At 41.0% G+C, this 17,655-nt stretch overlaps 1 protein-coding gene across 1 annotated transcript in view; it reads right to left on the bottom strand.

Annotated features, from left to right (window-relative positions):
- The window catches only part of LOC122397305 (fringe glycosyltransferase), a 113,079-nt gene extending 96,194 nt beyond the window's left edge, over positions 1–16,885 (bottom strand). Inside the window, exons 1-4 of the mRNA XM_043396415.1 lie at positions 15,991–16,885; positions 14,597–14,833; positions 9,962–10,010; positions 1,335–1,437 (exon numbers count right to left, since the gene is read on the bottom strand). Coding sequence (XP_043252350.1) covers positions 1,335–1,437; positions 9,962–10,010; positions 14,597–14,833; positions 15,991–16,269 — 668 coding nt within the window. The 5' untranslated portion in view covers positions 16,270–16,885. The remainder of the gene's footprint in view (positions 1–1,334; positions 1,438–9,961; positions 10,011–14,596; positions 14,834–15,990) is intronic.
- Positions 16,886–17,655: the final 770 nt, after the last annotated feature.

Below are 17,655 nucleotides of genomic sequence, written 5' to 3'. Positions count from 1 at the left end.
AATCAAGATTTTACTTTTGCAGAATATTATACGGTTTTGATCTGGCAGTGAACGTGTTAAAAAGTATCGCAACAGTGTAACGATTTAATAAATTAATGCTCTGATCAAAAATTTATAATTATATATGGTAATATTAGCAATACGGCGCAATATTACGTCCAATTAAAATTCTACAATTTGCACGCGTCAGAGATGGATTAAATTTTAGGTTAGAGAAAAAGAGAGTTTCCATTATTGAATGAAATATGTACATATATCGCAACGAACAAATACAAATCGACATGCTCTGTCGACGAAACGTCAGGAATAAATTACTGTACGCTGATTTTATTCGTCATTTACTATACGAATTAAATTTTTTCCCAACTCTGGCACGAGCACACATTCATTTCGGTTTACGAACATCTTGCTCGATCGACCATGCATTCGGCGACGACCAGCCGCGCGTGTAACCCTGAATGAACAACACGGATTGCCCCACGGACTCCTACGTTATTTCCTTACGGGCTGAATAACACAATTTTATCACCTATCGGTTATTCGCTGTTAGATTAATAAATCTATCCAATTTTTATACCGAACTGATTTTAACAGTCCTTTCCGTTGCTTTGATACATCGTTTTTTATCGTAAAAAATAAGCAATTCGACACCCTGTATACAAGGTTAGGTACAAATAAGTCCCCACGATTTTTCAGCCCCTTTTATCGCCGAATTATTTCAGATATCGTGGCAACCGATTCATGGCAATTCACGACAATGAATTCGTCTCGATGTCATTTGCAATACTATGAAGTTAAAAATACCTAATTTCGTTTAAAAATGTTGGAATATGGACATTCAAACATGGGGCTAATCGCGCCATCTGTTATCATACAATAGGCATTGTATTAGTGCCATCTAGGCTTTATAAAAGTACTATGCGCGTTGTCGACTTCTCTGTAGTCTTGTGGCAGCAGTTAAAGCGAACACGTCTTTCTTTGTGCATAAAGCGTTGTAAATATACAATTGTGATCTTGTCAATTATTTCACCAACAAAAAATATAACAGTGCCTTCAATTTTTTATCGACAATCAATTTGCTTTTAAACTTAAGCAACCGAAATTTCTTGTCGGTTAAATGCTGATTAACATTTTTTTGTCGGACCATCGAAAGGTACTGAAAAATCGTTGGGGACTAATTTGTGCCTCGTTCTGTATATAGTTAATCGATATTTTTTTTTAAATACAAAATTGTTCGAGCGTGACGTTACTCGTTCAGGGTTAATTAGCTGGACGAGTGGTCGTGGCGGCCGACGATGCGCAATAGTACTGGTAAAACAACGAATTATACTCACTTCCGGCCGCTGTCGAGGAACCTGTCGAACTCGACGGACATTTTACAGCAGAGGGCCCGCCTGTTGTGAGAGGATGAGCACTTCGTGTTGATCATGTGGCCGTCTGGAAGCAAACAGAGAGGAGAGGGGTCTCCATCAGTGAGAGGGTGGACGTGCAATTAATTAAGAGGTTAATAATCATCCTACCGGGTCGTCGCTACAGAGAGGCTTTAATTAATTCGTCTCGATGGGTTTCGCTCCTTCAGGAGCCCCGTCGATGTGAGAGAAGCACACCGGGCGATCATAGCGATACCGTGTGTACCTGTTTCAAAGCACTCCCACGATGTTACTTGTTACTGTAACGTTTCAATTACGCCCTCCAACAATACTCGACAATTAACCGTTCGAACTGCTCGTAATTATACGGTTTGCTCATAGTAATCCTTTCCGATACCACGGATTCCCTAGACTGGTTTCTCGAGCTCCAAGCGACTCGAGCTTTCTTGTCTAAGGCGACGGAACTCTAGCCGAGCAAACCGTACTACACTCGATATCGAATAAAGAAAAGTAAAACTAAATTCCCTGGTTAGGGTATACGTAGAAAATGGCCGGAAACGCTTGAAGAGGAAGGTTAAACGAGGAAGGATCCGAAGATTTAAACGACACAAGAAAGCAAAAAGTAACAAAAGCGAGAGAGGGAAGGATGTAAGATCGAACGGAGGCGATACATATATTCTTTGAGCAGTGTCTAGGTGGACAAACGAAGGGTGGATTATTCGAGGCAGGTAGAAACGCTAGAGGTGGAGGCGAAAACCGGTGCAGAGCGCGTGGTGAGGTCAAATGTCGGACGGTGCCCGAGGGCTCGCGTGCTCATCCCTCCTCCTTCGTCCTTCCGTAGCCGGCATTATCCTCCCTCTTGGCATGCGTCCACCCACGCTTCTGCTTCACGGCTAACTGATGCGTCAGACGTGTTACGAGGGAAACATGGAATAATATCCGTCTGGATAGTCATCGACTCGAGGGCCCTTACCCAACCTGGGGATCATCTAAAAACCGTCCCGGTCACGGCCGACCAAAATTTCTGCTCATTTTCCACTTAAAATTAACCCTTTTCCAAATCACGTTCACCTTCATCGATCGTCGACCATTTTCTCCCCGGTTGTTCTTTTTTCTTTTGGAGACAAGGTTGGTAAACTTTAATAGGTTGACCTAAATTGTGATTCTAGACGATTGTAAAGTACGTAACTTAACATTTATCTTACAAGGTGACTTTGCGGTCGTGAAAATTGATTTTAAAGCGTGTGCAAGTTGTAGTATAAGGTTTCCGGCTTAAGACGTAAGACCACTGTAAAAACCTGAAATAGAGCGTTTTTATGTAATTTTTTTTTTTTTTGATGCATGGAAAAGTAAAAGGATAATACTATTCAAAAATGTTAATAACCATATCGTTAAGTGTTAAAAAAAAAATATTTATTCAAAAATAGTGCAAAATGACGACGCTGTAGCCATTCTCGCAAGGCGTGTTTTGAATTTGAGGCGGTCTGCGGCACGCAGTGTAACTGACGCAAATTTGTATCTGGAAAAAAAAACAACAAATGTTCTCTTACTCTGCATGAGTATAGCTAGAGAAATACATAGGGAATCTTCGATAAGTTAATTTTAACATTATTTATTGACAAATGATTGCCCCATTTTTTGTACAAAATTGAACTTTCTACTTCAAATGCTCGCCAATCACACAAAAATTAATGTTTCAAAACTACCGTACGTATTTCTCTAGCTATACTCATGTAGATTAAGAGAAAATTTTTTGTTTTTTTCCAGATACAAATTTGCGTCAGTTATACTGCGTGCCGCAGAGCATCTCAAATTCAAAACATATCTCACGAGAATGGCTCCAGCGTTTTTAAAAACACTTAATGACATGGTTAATAACATTTTTGAATATTATTAGCCTCGTCCTTTTTCATCCATCAAAAAAAAATCGCAAAAAAACGTTTTATTTCAGGTTTTTACAGTGGTCTTACCCCTTAGCCACATTCTATTCTCAAAAATAAATTTAAGTAATTATTTTACATAATAGAAGAAATTTATTAGGGTTTGTTGATACTAGGTATCTACTATAGCTTCCACCTTTTCCAAAGCAATTTCCACGACTATAAGGTACCCTTGTTAGTACGTATTTTAGAATAATTTTAATAATTTAATATTATAATTTAATTTAAATTTAATTTTATAACTTTAATAATTTTTATATAGAGATTAAAAAACTAAGAAATTTCGTAGACACCTATCAATAAGTATCGTTTGCACTAGAAAGAGTTAATAAAACTAAAATCAAAAAAAGGTTAATAAATATAAAACCGAAGTCCAACATCGACTTTGGATTTTGAAAACAGGACTTTGTCCCAATAACCGTTCTAAATAGAATGAAAACGCAAATAGAAAAACGAATAGGACGCTGTTTTTTTCGTGCGCGTCTCGACGCTTCTTCGCCGACCAGTCGGTCGTCTTTCCGTCTTGTAATTTGCATCCGTGCCCGAGGGTGGTGTTAGTATGCACACAATGCCAGCAGCCGCACGCTCGGCGATATTATTGCCGAGCAGAAATCCGCCGAATATTCTGTCGGCGTGCATCATGCTTGGTCAAACCGCGAAATGGACGGGGAAACGAATTTAAGAACACAACCGGCATTGCGACTCGTTCCAGCGTACCTCACCACGGATACGAATCGTTGAGTCAATCATCAAGCCGTGGTCGCAGGAAATTGTGCCCGCAACTACACAGTATGTCGGAAAAATAACGGAACTTTTTAAATTAAAAGAAGAAAAGTAGTTATTTTGCCAAAATTATTTTTTTTTATTCAAAACACATCCCATCTGCATCAATACACCGCGGGGCACGTTCTACTAGTGCCAGCGTAGACTTTTTTATATCATTTTGCGGAATCGCATCAATGACTCTTGTCACCACGCCTTGGTTCCTTTCATGGCTAGTTTGTGTTTTGGGAATAGGAAATAATCACAGGGAGATAAGTTCTGGCGAATACGAAGGATGTTGGAGCACACAGGCCTGTTTTCTCTTCAAAAATTCACGAACAGTGACAGTCTTGTGCGATAGTGCATTAGCGTGCAACAAAAACCAACTTCCTGGCGCTCGATATTCGGGCCTCACTCGAACGATTTTTTCCCACAAACGCTCCATAACACCCAGATAATATTCACCATTGACATTTTCACCCTGTGGAACGAATTCCCCAAGTACAATACCTTCAGAATCATAAAAACAGATCAATATTGTCTTCTCTCGTGACTTCTGGAATCGCAATTTTTTCGATTTCGGAGAGTCTGGGGACTTCCACGTTGCACTTTGGCGCTTTGTTTGTGGATCGTACTTGAAGCACCAAGTCTCGTCTCCAGTCACAATCGATTCCAGAAATGTGCAGTTCGGCCTGGCTGTTTTAATAAGATCCTTGCAATGTTCAACGCGAGCAATCTGTTGGTCCTCATTTAATGCATGAGGAACAAATCGAGCACAGACTTTCCGTTTGTTTAAGTCCTTTGCCAAAATTTCGTGAATCATGTCTTTAATCGTATTTAATACCTCTGCCAACCATCTCACACTTGAAGTCGCATCGTAGGTAATCATTTCACGCACTTTTTCCACCAACTCATCGCGATTTTTCTGTTTTGGCCGACCTGGCTTTGGGTCATCTTCCAAAGCATCACGACCATCCTGGAATCGTTTATACCATTCGACACACGTGTACGGGATAAACAATCATCGCCATAAACTTTTTTCATCAATTCAAATGTTTCTGTAAAAGTTTTCCCGAGCTTGAAACAAAATTTAATATTTGCTCTTTCTTCCATTGTGTTTCTGGGACGAAGTGACAAAATAATTCCAATAATGATGCTTTTGTTTTGTAGAGGAAATATACAGCTTTCAGGTTACATATTATTTCAATAGATGGCATTAGCAGTTTTCATTAAATTTAAAAAGTTCCGTTATTTTTCCGACATACTGTATATTTAGACGCAATAATATTTTTGGTTACCACTAACAATTTCCAACGGAGGAATATTTTCCTGCAACTATATTCCCGCGCATCAAATTCTTTGGGTCTGAGGCGCCCTCCCCCGAGGGGAGGGTTTCTTTAAAAGTTTCGCTTTGTTGACCAAGTGCGCTTTTAGTGTTTTACTACCTCAATATACATAGGAATTTCCTTCCCATTTAACAAAGACTGTTCATATTCTTTTTATTGAAGAAATCTTCTTCCACTATTCAAAGTTATTAAAGGTTTGCAATTTTAAAACTAAGTACGTATATTCATTTAACGTAGAAAAAATTAAACAATGGCGTATTTAAGCAAATACACGACTAGAGAAATGATGGAATAAAAACTGCTCCATAATTGTTTTTGCGTATATTTTAGGTGAAAATATTTTTTAAATATTAATAAACAAATAGTTTTTCACTGTCGTTTAGTTAGAAATTGAAAAAAAAAAACAAAATTAATATAATAAAAAAAATGTACTTTAGCAGGGCGCGAACGCGCGTCAAAAAGTTTGCAGCAGTCTCACAGTCAAGCATCTTACTGCACCATCGCAGCTCTTGAAAATACCGTTGATACTTCTCAATATATCGCGCATAGCACTTTTTTTTTCGTGACTGATTTTTGCTTTTCTTCTTGTATACACTGTTCTGCTCAATATAGAAATGCTTTATCATGAAAAATTCAAAGTATAAGATGCTTTTTCACGCGAAAAACGTCGAAAAAATCGGTTTTTGATTTTTGCTACTACGGCGCACCCTACCAAAAAATCTGAAAAAATTCAGGGAGATAACCAATGACAATACGCATTTACAGTAATTATAGAAATCTAGTGTCTCGAAAGCTTCAATACGAAATCCGTATTTTTCTGTGTTTTTTTGCATTTTCAATTTTTCACACCTAGGATTTGGAATCAAAAAATCGGAAAAAATTCTCAAACACGTATCTCAATAACCACAATGCACCAGATTTGTTTTATAATTTTTGTACTCGATTAAATAGGGGAAATAGGCACAAATTCGTTAATCCGAATTTTCTCAATAACTACTCTTCCAAACAAGATAGAGGGTTAAAATTTGGCACAGAACGTTTTTTCTTGATGCTCTATCGGTGGATCCATCGTATGTCACATTTGGTTCAAGGGCACATTTGACCCCCTTATTCGGCTATACCCTTTAAAAAGTTCCGTTATTTTTCCGACATACTGTGTACCAACCTTTCGGTCTTTAAAGATCACCGAAACAGAACAAACTTTATTTCGAATAAAATCGAAATTTATTTATTTCTTTTTCTTCGCTGCGAACAACAAAGTACGTTCCAAAAGTAAATATGCACAACCAAAGTGAAGTGTCGATATAAATTAAACTTTATAAAATTTGTCGAAATTTGGTGCGATACGTAAGTAATTATATTAAATTGTCCACCAAGTGTGTGCCATTTTTGTCTTCGTAACGTCGTAATGCCTGTGAAGTTCTGCATTTTGTGACGTTTAAATTTTTCTTATTCCGTTTTTAAATTTCAGATCATGGGAGTCGATAAAGTTGACAAACACGAAACGTTTCCGACACCTTCTGGTATTCGAGTTTAATCGAGGTCGCACAGCGTCCCGAGTTGCTGGAAACGTATGCGCCATTTATGGAGGAGATTCCATTGCGGATGAAACGGCTCGAAAATGGCATGCATGTTTCCAGAAAGGCAATTTTGGCGTCTCCGAGGAAGTCGAAAAAAAAAGAAACTCATTGTCTCCTAATACCGTCGCAAAACCGCCATCCTTTTTTAGAGATGGGATATAGACAGTTGGCTGAGAATAAAAATCTAATTTGATTATTTATAAATACACGTTAATAATCACGAGCATTTTTAAAAATCCTGTACGCCCGTATAATGGTACCGCGAAAATGAGGTAGTAAAAGTCTCATCGCGTGACAAGATTGGTAACGCGTGCCGATCGTTTACGCTCGGTTTAAAACTGTGCCGTAGGCTCGAAAAGGTTAAGAACTGCTGGAACGGCGACAACCGACGCGACGGATCGTATCGAACGCAACGGCGCTTCTGCGCGGATCCAATTACGCTCGCGGAGCGATTAATAGCGCGGCTTCGGTCTCGGAATAACGACACGTCGCTTTCGGTTCGAAGCTTTCGAACTTACGGCCGAAGCACGGCCATTAAAACGTTCCTGGGAGTAATTCGCCAGATACAGTCGCGCGAGACGAGACATGTTTCGGTGACCATTAACCGAGAATCACGTATGAAGGGCCAACGAGGACGACCGCCGCGCCGGAGACGGGGCTGAAACTTTTGCAATGATCGACCGACTCCGCTCCCGGAGAGGAGAGCCGTGCTCCTACACGCACGCGCTCGTTTCGCCGGTAATTATCGCATAAACGAGGGCAACCATTAAGCCCCGACGTCGTAATTATCCGTGTCTCGTATTACAACAGAAATAAACGTTCCTCTCCTCGCGTTTCTTTTTTAATAGAGCCATTCGGACCTAGATCGTTTACCTGAATCTAACCGTAGGCCCTACAGCGTTTCGTAACAATACTATACAGCGCCAATTTCAACGAGGATGTACCGAAAGCGAACTACAGTGAAAACTCGATAAATGTCCTCAAGAGCTGTTCCATAAATGATACATTTTTATCCCCACCACTAGGGGGATCCCCCTTGAACCAGTGAGGCGAAGTGTAACCGGAGACGTAGCGGCTTTCTTTAAAAATCTTTATTGCCTTCGTCATCTTAGTTTAAATGTCCCTGTCAGTGTGACCACACTACTGTACAAGAAGAAAGTTTTTTATTTTTTACTTTTTTTTAATAAAAATTTTACTATCATGTGGGGAAGATTTTTCTAATTAAAATGAGACTAAACACGATATAAATCGGCCAATATTTGTTACCATAATATTGAATTAAATATTGTGTACTCGTATCTTCGCAAGGTCAGTGGATTGGTACATTTATCGAACAGTGGTAGCTAACGAAACTCCCTATTTCATAAGTGTTGCAGTTTTTGATCACTTACGAAACGGTGGAACTGTTCCGTTTGAAAATAGCTACCTCCCGTTCGATAAATGTAGCCAGCACCTCGATGCGTCGTTCTTTGATATTTCCGAACATAGAAAAGGACAGCACAAGAAGGATAAATAAAGAGAGAAAGACTCGCAAGTACAATATTTAATTCAATATTATGCTACCAAATATTGACCGATTTATATCGTGTTTAGCCTCATTTTAATCAGAGAAATCTCCCCAACATGATAGTGAAATTTTTATTAACAAAAAGTAAAAAATAAAAAACTTTCTTCTGTGCAGTAGTGTGGTCACACTGACGCGGATATTTAAACTGGGGCAATAAATCCGAGTTTCAGTCCCTCTTTCTTCTCTAGCTACTGACTCTTTCTACGTTCGAAACGTCGGCAAACTACAATCAAATTCGAAAGACGATTCTCCTATTCCGTAAGTGTTGCTGACCGGACCCGGAGTAGCGACATTTATCGAGTTTTCACTGTACTATTGTGAGCCGAGATCTCGAGACACTACCACCACGCTAAAAGACGCGAGGGGCGAGGGAAGTCGGCTACCCGTGCCACCTAATCCCTTCTACATTTCAGGTTCTTGGTTGTTATTGGCTAAGTCGATCGCGTCTTCTGTCGATCGTGTAATGAGGAACGCGAACGAAAGAAAATGCGACAGAACAACATGTAGCAACAGCGAATGACACTGGCAGGTATAACCACAAAATATTAACTGTTGATTGTATTACAAACGGTTTTAATTTTAATAATGTAATAAGATTCTATAGCTATAGTTTTCTGTTCTCTTTACACTTCGAAATTATGTCCAGATGTATGGAAATCCTACTGCTACGCAGTTCGAAGGCCAAGAAGCTAACAAGTGGAGAAAATGGGCGGGGAACGGGTAGCCGATTCCCCTTGCTCCTCACCGTTGTTTAGTTTGAAGGTAGTGTCTCACGTATCAGCCCCCAACGGTTGAAAGAGATCAAATCGAAGATTAGTGCTACGATTCGCGCTATTGTTAGCCAACATTTTTTCGTAAATGGTTATTTAACCTCTTAACGTACGATTTAATTACAAGTAATTTGTCTAAACTATACTATTTAATTTTATTTAAATTTGTTGCCAACAAAGTATGAACAATCGAATGAACTTGACGAATCTTGTCGCGAAATCTTTAAGTTTCAAGCTACGCCTCCGACGATCACCCTCGCGGCGACGTTTTCGGGCTCGGGCCTTAATTACTTCGTTAATTAACGAACTGATCTCCTCGACTCGAAACGACGATCGTGGGCCACTGACTGGCTAAACGTTCTCACTATTAGAAAAATTATGCGCGATCTCTTGCGCGCGAATTACAGAACGTTGCTTCTCTGTAGCAATACGCCTCGTGGGATCGAGCGTTTCGACCCTTTCGCAGCTTATTAGTCAAATAACTAGATATGAATTAATATTTTTTCCAGCGTTTCCAGAGCACCAATACTGTTACCCCAGGCGTATTCATGTTTTTTTGTTTTAAGTCAATCGTTTTTATAATTTTGCAAAAAAAGCAATATTTATTTATTGGAATTGTTACTCACTCGTTTGATTCTGGAAGTATGGATCGTCCCGGTCAGTGAAGAACCACGTCTGAAATCAAAAACAAAATACTAATAATTTGATGCATATTTTCTTCCAAATTTTATAATTTAAAAATTGTAATATTACTTTTTTCAAGAATACCAAATAATGTCGGGATCGGACCATCGAGTTTGTTTATTATAAATAAATTTATAAATAAATAAACAGCTTTTTCGGTGTCGGTTGCGAGCTACAAATCGATGGACCATAAACACGAGAGTCTAATAATCAAAGTGTCGGTCACGTACGTGTGCCATTGTTTACCGCGAACGATTTTAGGAACGACACACGCCACGTACCGATCATAAATTTCGATTTCTTCCCAACGCTCGGAGCGGATCGCTCCATCTACGTCCGCCGGAGCAGATAAATCTCCGCACGGCGTGCCTTTTTTGGCTCGCACAAGTTTCACCTTCGTTCGCCGTTCAGAAAATCAAGTTATACTTTTCTACTTATTCGGTCGCTAATTTTCCGTCTAATCGTCTCAATTTATCTCGAACGCGATACTTGGGAATGCTGATCACCACGCTTTTCATCTTTAGAAACGTCCACGATATTTTCTCAAATTTTAGTGTGGGAGTCCTTCTGGTGGCGAATACGGGAAGCGATAGATCTCACTAAAATTGAAATTAACGTTATTGTAAATTACTAATGTGGGGTCCCTCTGGCGGCGAATACGGGAAGCGATGGACCCCACCCGCCAGAGGGACCCCACATTAGTCATTTACAATAAAAGTTAATTTCACTCGCGAAAGGATTAATTTGCAAACGTAACACCTACAATTGCAGAAGTAGGTACACTTTTGAGAAAGCATGAAATACCTTCGTGTTACGCGTTCTCTTTGGTGGCACAGGTTAGTACTCTCGTCCGGACGAGTGTACGCTAGGCATCGTTACGGTCGGTGCAGTGCACGTGTTAAAGCAATCGCCTATTTTTAGTTCCCAAGTTCCCTTCAGGAAGCGAACGGCTGCAAGAAGTGCGGAAAGAGGGGAAACGGTGGCACACCAGACGTCGGAAGCATTGTCTCGAGGATTTTCACGCGACGGGATGTGCTTTCGATGCTCTCCTCGAAACACTGGGACCACTTGCATCAAGGGATGAGCACACACGGTATTCTTAGGAATACAACACAGGAATAAAAATTCTATCGTTAAAAACCCGAAAATTCTAAACATACAATTCTCTTTGTAAAAAGGTTATCAATACATTAGAGCAAAATCCTAAAATGACAAAGCTGTTTTTTTCATCTTATAAAATTACTCATAAATGAGTAATTTGTAAGCGTATAAAAATTATGACCGGATCAACAACTAGCACGTTGGAGCATCGACGAGACGAGTAAATATTGATTGAAATTTTCCGCTAACTTGAATGCAACGCGAAAAGAAATATCGCTTTCGGTAAAAATACATTTTGCAATTTGTCTGAAATCCGAGCAACCGTCCACGGTAGCGCGAGCTACTGCAGTCACCGGCTCGATTTCACCTAACCGTCAACTACTGTCGCGACGAGACGGATGTCCGGTGCAGAGGCAATTAAATAGGACGACGGAGGAAAAAGGAATCAAAGTAGAAACGCGAAGAAGAAAAAAAGAGGTGAGACGAACGAGCCCCCGTCAGCGTTCTCGGAACGAACACGAATATCCGGCAAACAAGAGACATTGCTCGCGAACAACGAAGAGGGACGAGGAACGTGGAACGCGATGACGTCAGTAGCACCGGCGTCGCGTTACATCGGCATAATTACATTAATCCACGCACGTACGACGCGGCTAAAAGAAGCATCGTTGTTAAGCCGATCTTTGGGGGAGCCTCTTTGCCTAGAATCGTTGAAGAGTTTCGGGTCCGGGTGTCGTGTTTCCACTTCTGCGGCTGGTGGCGAGAAGCGACGCGAATTAAGTCGCTCGCGTGTTACGTTAAATTAGATGAAACCGAGATGATTCGACTGGAAAAGGTTACAGTCTGCTGTCGTCGCGTGACGCGAACAGTCCGTTGCAAAATTCTGTCTCGTTAAACATTCCGTACGCCTGCCTTATTTTGTTACTCCAGAGAAGAGTATAATTTCGCGAAACGTAACGGTAATACGCCACGAAACTCGAAGACGTAATCGGTCCACGATACGGTGCAGGCTTTGCGCGCAATTTTAATGCGCACGTATGAACAGCGAACATTTATTTCCGATGTTATCTTGCTTGCGTGCTACACAGAGCCTCGAGCACCAAATAAATGAAAATTCACAACTTTGTACACCCCACACCTGATCTGTCAAATTACTTTGCAGGTACTTTCAATTTTCCTTTAACGTTCGGAACAGGAATCCAATCAATTTCGAGGCCGGTTCTCGTCGACAACTACTGATCACGAAGTAAAAAAAAAAAAAAAGAAAAAAAAAACAACCGAGAAGTAAGTCGTGAGACAGCGTATACTTTCGTCGCGTAAAATTACACCGACGCGACCGACGAGTGCTTTCGGATAAATAAACGACGTAATTGAGCAATTATCCGCGATCGGTTCGGTGGCAGAACGGCCTTTGTAAATTGAAGGGTTGCGATACCGGAGCGAGTCACTGAAACTAATGACAACCGTTCCGTAGCGGCCATCGATCGGCCGTTCGGTGAGGCTTTTTCTTGCAACAAATCGTTCGAGATCCACCGACAGTCGCGAGAAGCCAATCGACGAGGATGACTGTTCGATCGCGGTGCAACGTTTCGACGCGGCGGCGAATGTCAAATTTGTCGAAACCGAAAGCTCCCGGAACAAAACTTCCTCCACAGCCACAAAAGAAGTCGATTTACATTTTGAACGAGCCCCCGTCGTCGTGGAAACAATTCGACCCTCTTGCCTACCTGACCTCCTCTATTCACGTCCCAGCGGTAAATCATCTTCCGCAAATTGGATCGTGTGCTTGTAACACCGCGAAACGACCAACGCGGCAAACGCCAATATTTCCCGCTAGGCGTCTCTGGACACAAAAGCTATCCGAAGATTTACGACATCGGAAATACGAAAGAATAAAAAAATTAACACCTCCGTCTAGTTTAATTTTTGCGAGACAAAGGGTACGAAAGGGTTACAAACGTGGATGATCCCCCTATCCTGAATCACTGTGCGCTTAATCACCGTCTGTTCCGCAAATTATACGCGATTAAAGCGTCGAAATCGACCGAAGACTTTGGTATTATTGCAACGCGATTCGACGATCAGGTAAGGGGGGGCCTTCGAGGAACGAAAATACCGATTCGCTTCGAGGATCCTCGTGTGGGTGGAAGAAATCAGTTTTAACGCGGAGGTCGTAGGGGTCGAAGGGTATGCCGTGAGATTTTCCCATGCGCAGCAAAACGAAACCATCGTCGTTCGTGGACTTGACGTTCGAAATCACCGAGAAAAAAATAGAATACGGTCTGTCTAACGAGAATCTGACGACCAGAAAGTTGACCCATTGACAGTTTTCTGGGAGGCCATTCGAGGAAGTGTCGAGGAGAGGATCCACAATGCGTGCAATTAGTCGCGGCGAGATAATATCGCGAAAGTTGTGCTTCCTAGCCCGGGTGTTCGACCAGAACTGAGCGACGTAACCTCACTTTTTTCCAGCGAAGGTGAAACCCAGGATCCAGATAAGCGTATAGATACGCAAACAGACGCGTATACAAACGTATGCTAAGAGTACGCGAAGAAGAGATAAAATTCGTACGTTCGTAGAATAATTCGTATTACAAACAAAGTACTGTTCGTTCCGAACGTAACGACAGCGAGGCGAATAGAGAACATGGGAAAAGGACAAGCAGAGTGAAGAAACGGTAAAAAGGAAATAGAGTGAATCCCGGTTCCCACGACAAGGATTCCTCATCAAGCTTCTCGCGATCTGAAACTGCGCGCGTGTGTGCTCGACCGAACGGTAACGAATCGCGCACAAGTTGCATCTATTCCCCAACTAAGTTCGTGGAATTAACTACGGAAGTCCTCTTATCGCTAATAACTTGTAGATAAAAAAAAAGTCGATTATTCTTTTAGATATGGTCGTAGATGTAGTCGTAAGCAATTGCTGGATTAACACGGATACACTATTAAATACCCAAAGAAAAATTTTAATGGGGGATTCTAGAGGCCAAAATAAGACGAAAATCAAGAATACCAATTTGTCGATGGAGGCTTCGTTAAAAAGTTATTAACAATTAAATACAAAAATTTCAAATCGTTCTGGAAAAATTACTTTCGGTTGCGAGGGTCAATTATAATCATTTTTGGTGAATAGGCATACCCCCGAAATCCTACCCACTTTCTAGAAAAAAATTCGAGGTGTGAAATTTTTCGACAGAAGAAAAAAATTTCAAATCGTTCTGGAAAAATTATTTTCGGTTGCGGGGGTCAATTATAATAATTTTTAGTGAATAATCATATCCCCGAAATCCTGCGAATTTTCGGAAAAAAATTCAGTACGGGGGGAACTTTAAACGTTAATAACTTTTTAACGAAGCCTCCATCAACAAATTGGTATTCTTGATTTTCGTCCTATTTTGGCCTCCAGAATCCCCACTAAAATTTTTCCCAGGGGTGGCCGAAACACCCTGTATAGCATGAAAGGATTCGTTGCGTACCTGATCCTTGGCGAATTGAAACCACGTGCTGATGATCACCGGTAGACGGGAATGATGATAATGCTTGGTGGTCTTCACGCTGATGAACACGTCGTCGAGATTCGTCGAAGATGGTGCCATGGTCGCCGTGGCGATCGCAGGTGTCACCGACGACTCCTCGCTGATCAGCTTCCGCGAAGCCGGCATTTCTACCAGCATGCTTCTGCTATTTACCTCAACAGTTATCTCGTCGACCCACTGAAAAAAATGAAACGACCCATCAGCCACAAGGAACACACAAATTCTTAATACGTATCCTTATTACATATATGTACACTGGTCTTTTCCATTTTTGCACAATATTTTCCGTAATGGCCGACAATTACCTACAACGCGAAAAGGTAGCAAAACCCTAGCGACACTTGATGTACGCCTCGTAAATATGGCGTCCCCAGTAATTCGATCGTTGCTATTCGGTGACGAAACGATTTCTCGGGAAAGAACCGAGCACGTGCACGAACGGTGAATGTTTACTCAGGTTCTGTGCTCGAAGAATGAAAACAAACTCGACCAGGGAGACTGGACCGCTCTCGATTTTTCGTTCGATTAACATAACTGGCTATCGCCGGTGAACATTTCCAGAGAAATTAATTCGCGCGTTTCTCCGGAGTGACAAGCACGGTCCCGCTTTACCACCAAGGTCAATTAGGCGACGTTTACTACGCGATTCAATTCGTGACACGAGATTCAAAAATCAGAATAGAGACAACCGACGTAAACTCTGAAAACTTTCAATATCTGACTGGATATGCTGGTTAGAAGCACACTTTGCTTTCAATTCTTATTGAATTTGTGAAAATATTGACACATTTTATACGGGACACGTACTAATACGTCTTTCGTATTTCAAGGATCAAGAGCTTAATTTCTACCAAAGCGTATATACCTGTTGCATAGATCCGAACCGTAATTAAAACAGAACCGACATAGCCATAACAGTTACATCTTTTCGTTTCTCATAACTATTTCAAGAACCGAATATTATAATTGATTTCAATCCTTGGTATTAACCCTATGTCTATAGAGTTAAGAGGATCTTCTACTGTAAAATGCACTTTTTAAGTTTTCTTTGGTATTTTTTTATACAGAATACATATATATTTATTACTCTTTCAGTAATATTCACAAATTTTTACAACGAGAAATAGTCAAAATTAGTGACAGTACAGAACCTCGTACGCAATCGCGTACCGAAAAAGTGTTCTAGTGGCTTCCGTAATTCCAGCCGTTCTGTTTGTTCAAGTCAAGAAAAGGAAAAAGATTCTTAATTATAAGAAAATGGAAAAAAAAATCGAATTTTTTGACGGTTTACAGTAGAAGATCCCCTTAATGCTGTGAAAATTACGAATGCTCACCTGACGCGGTACAACGGCCTGATAGAGAAGAATCGTGGCATAAGCAGTGGCAAGAACAAGTGCCAGCGTCTGAAGGCTTCGTCTAGTCGGCAGGCCACGGGGCATTTTGGCGCCACCCGCGCCAACCACCAATGAACGACCCTGCGGCCCACCGCCGCCAAATTTCACGGATCGTCCTTCCTCTTCGAGGCCTTCGCGCTTTTCTCGCGCACAAACCATCAACACTGACCGCTCTTCATCGTTCCCCTCCTTTTGCCGCGCAAAAAATAATCCAGTCATAACACAAACTACCGGTTATCGCTGTCCCTTTTCACTCTCGTTGCACCTTCGACGAAGCATCGATTATCGAAACAATTGAAAGGCAAATTTTACTCTCTGTGTCCGTGGTCTCACTCGTTTGGCAATGATACACGATTACCAACGAGAATCGTTCATCGCGTGTCCGTTGTCGTCGTTTCGTAAACAATCAATCGCTACGGTTATGCACAAAACTCTTACGAACGATTTATCGTACCGAGTTGTTAACGACACTGGCAATGTCATCGTTCCGGTGCTCGCCGATTGTTTCAACCTCTCGAGAATCGATCGAGATTTCGAAACTCGAGACGTCGTCGGTCCGTGAAACTCCGTTTGGGTGGAAACGTTCTCCGCGATCGGGAAAATTCCCGCCACGATATCGTCGCAAATAACCGACTTCGATCCGATCGAATCCCTCGGATGTTGTGTATCAACTGTCGCTGGTGTTGTGGAAAAAGATGATTACAGGTGCAAAATGTTGAACAGCCTGTTAGGTGGTTCAGTGTCTGATGCGACAGTCGAGTGGTTGTGTCACATAACGGACGTGTTCGTAGAACGAAAGCGCACGATAAACTATGAAACGAACGCACGCACGAAAACGTACTGTTACCCGGCGCGCGACGAGCCACCGACTGAACACATGGCCAGTCGCCGTGACTACGTTGTAAACATCGCCATAGCAGCCACTTCGCTGGCTGGTGGAAGGAGAACGGTCCGCGAGTGGTACGATGCCGAGACCGAATGGGGAGGGACGATGCTTCTTAAATAGAGCACCGCCCTCTCCTATATCGGTAACCATTAAAATTTTACTAACTTTTATAAAAAAAAACTATCGAACCCTATCATTTATTTTACACTGCATGAAACTTCCATCATTGTCTCGTAATTACTCCGAAAGCTAAACGTTTTCTTCAACCCTAGAATACAGAGTTTGACTAATTTTATTCACAAATAACGAATAAATATTTTAGATTCGTTTGCATTGACTTTTGCCCGTGACTTATTTTAATTTACAAATGAAACATAAACGGAAATTAAGTTACGAATTAATCTAAAATTTTTATTCGTTATTCGTGAATAAAATTTGTCTAATCATCCTGGAATACTATTATTTTCACATTTGTACAGACTCTGTGTATAGCTTGATTGTCAATCGATTTTTAAGTAAATAACTGTTTGTGTTATTCAGTATTTAATTCACGATTTCATATTAATAAAATAACTTTTTCAATCATTCAATCTACTTTCAGTTACTTTCATCGTTGGGTACATAATTCCTCTGTATAATAATAACACGTTTCGACATTTTTCAAATTATAGCATTATTGCTATTTTCTAGTATTTCTAACCTTAACAAATTTACAAGTA

Source organism: Colletes gigas, unplaced genomic scaffold (genome assembly GCF_013123115.1).
Source record: "Colletes gigas isolate AHSC1104 unplaced genomic scaffold, ASM1312311v1 Colletes_gigas_Sc00009, whole genome shotgun sequence".
In the NCBI taxonomy this organism is placed as follows: Eukaryota; Metazoa; Arthropoda; class Insecta; order Hymenoptera; family Colletidae; genus Colletes; species Colletes gigas.
The sequence above is the reverse complement of the archived record's forward strand: the minus strand, read 5'-3'. Positions and strand labels throughout refer to the sequence as shown.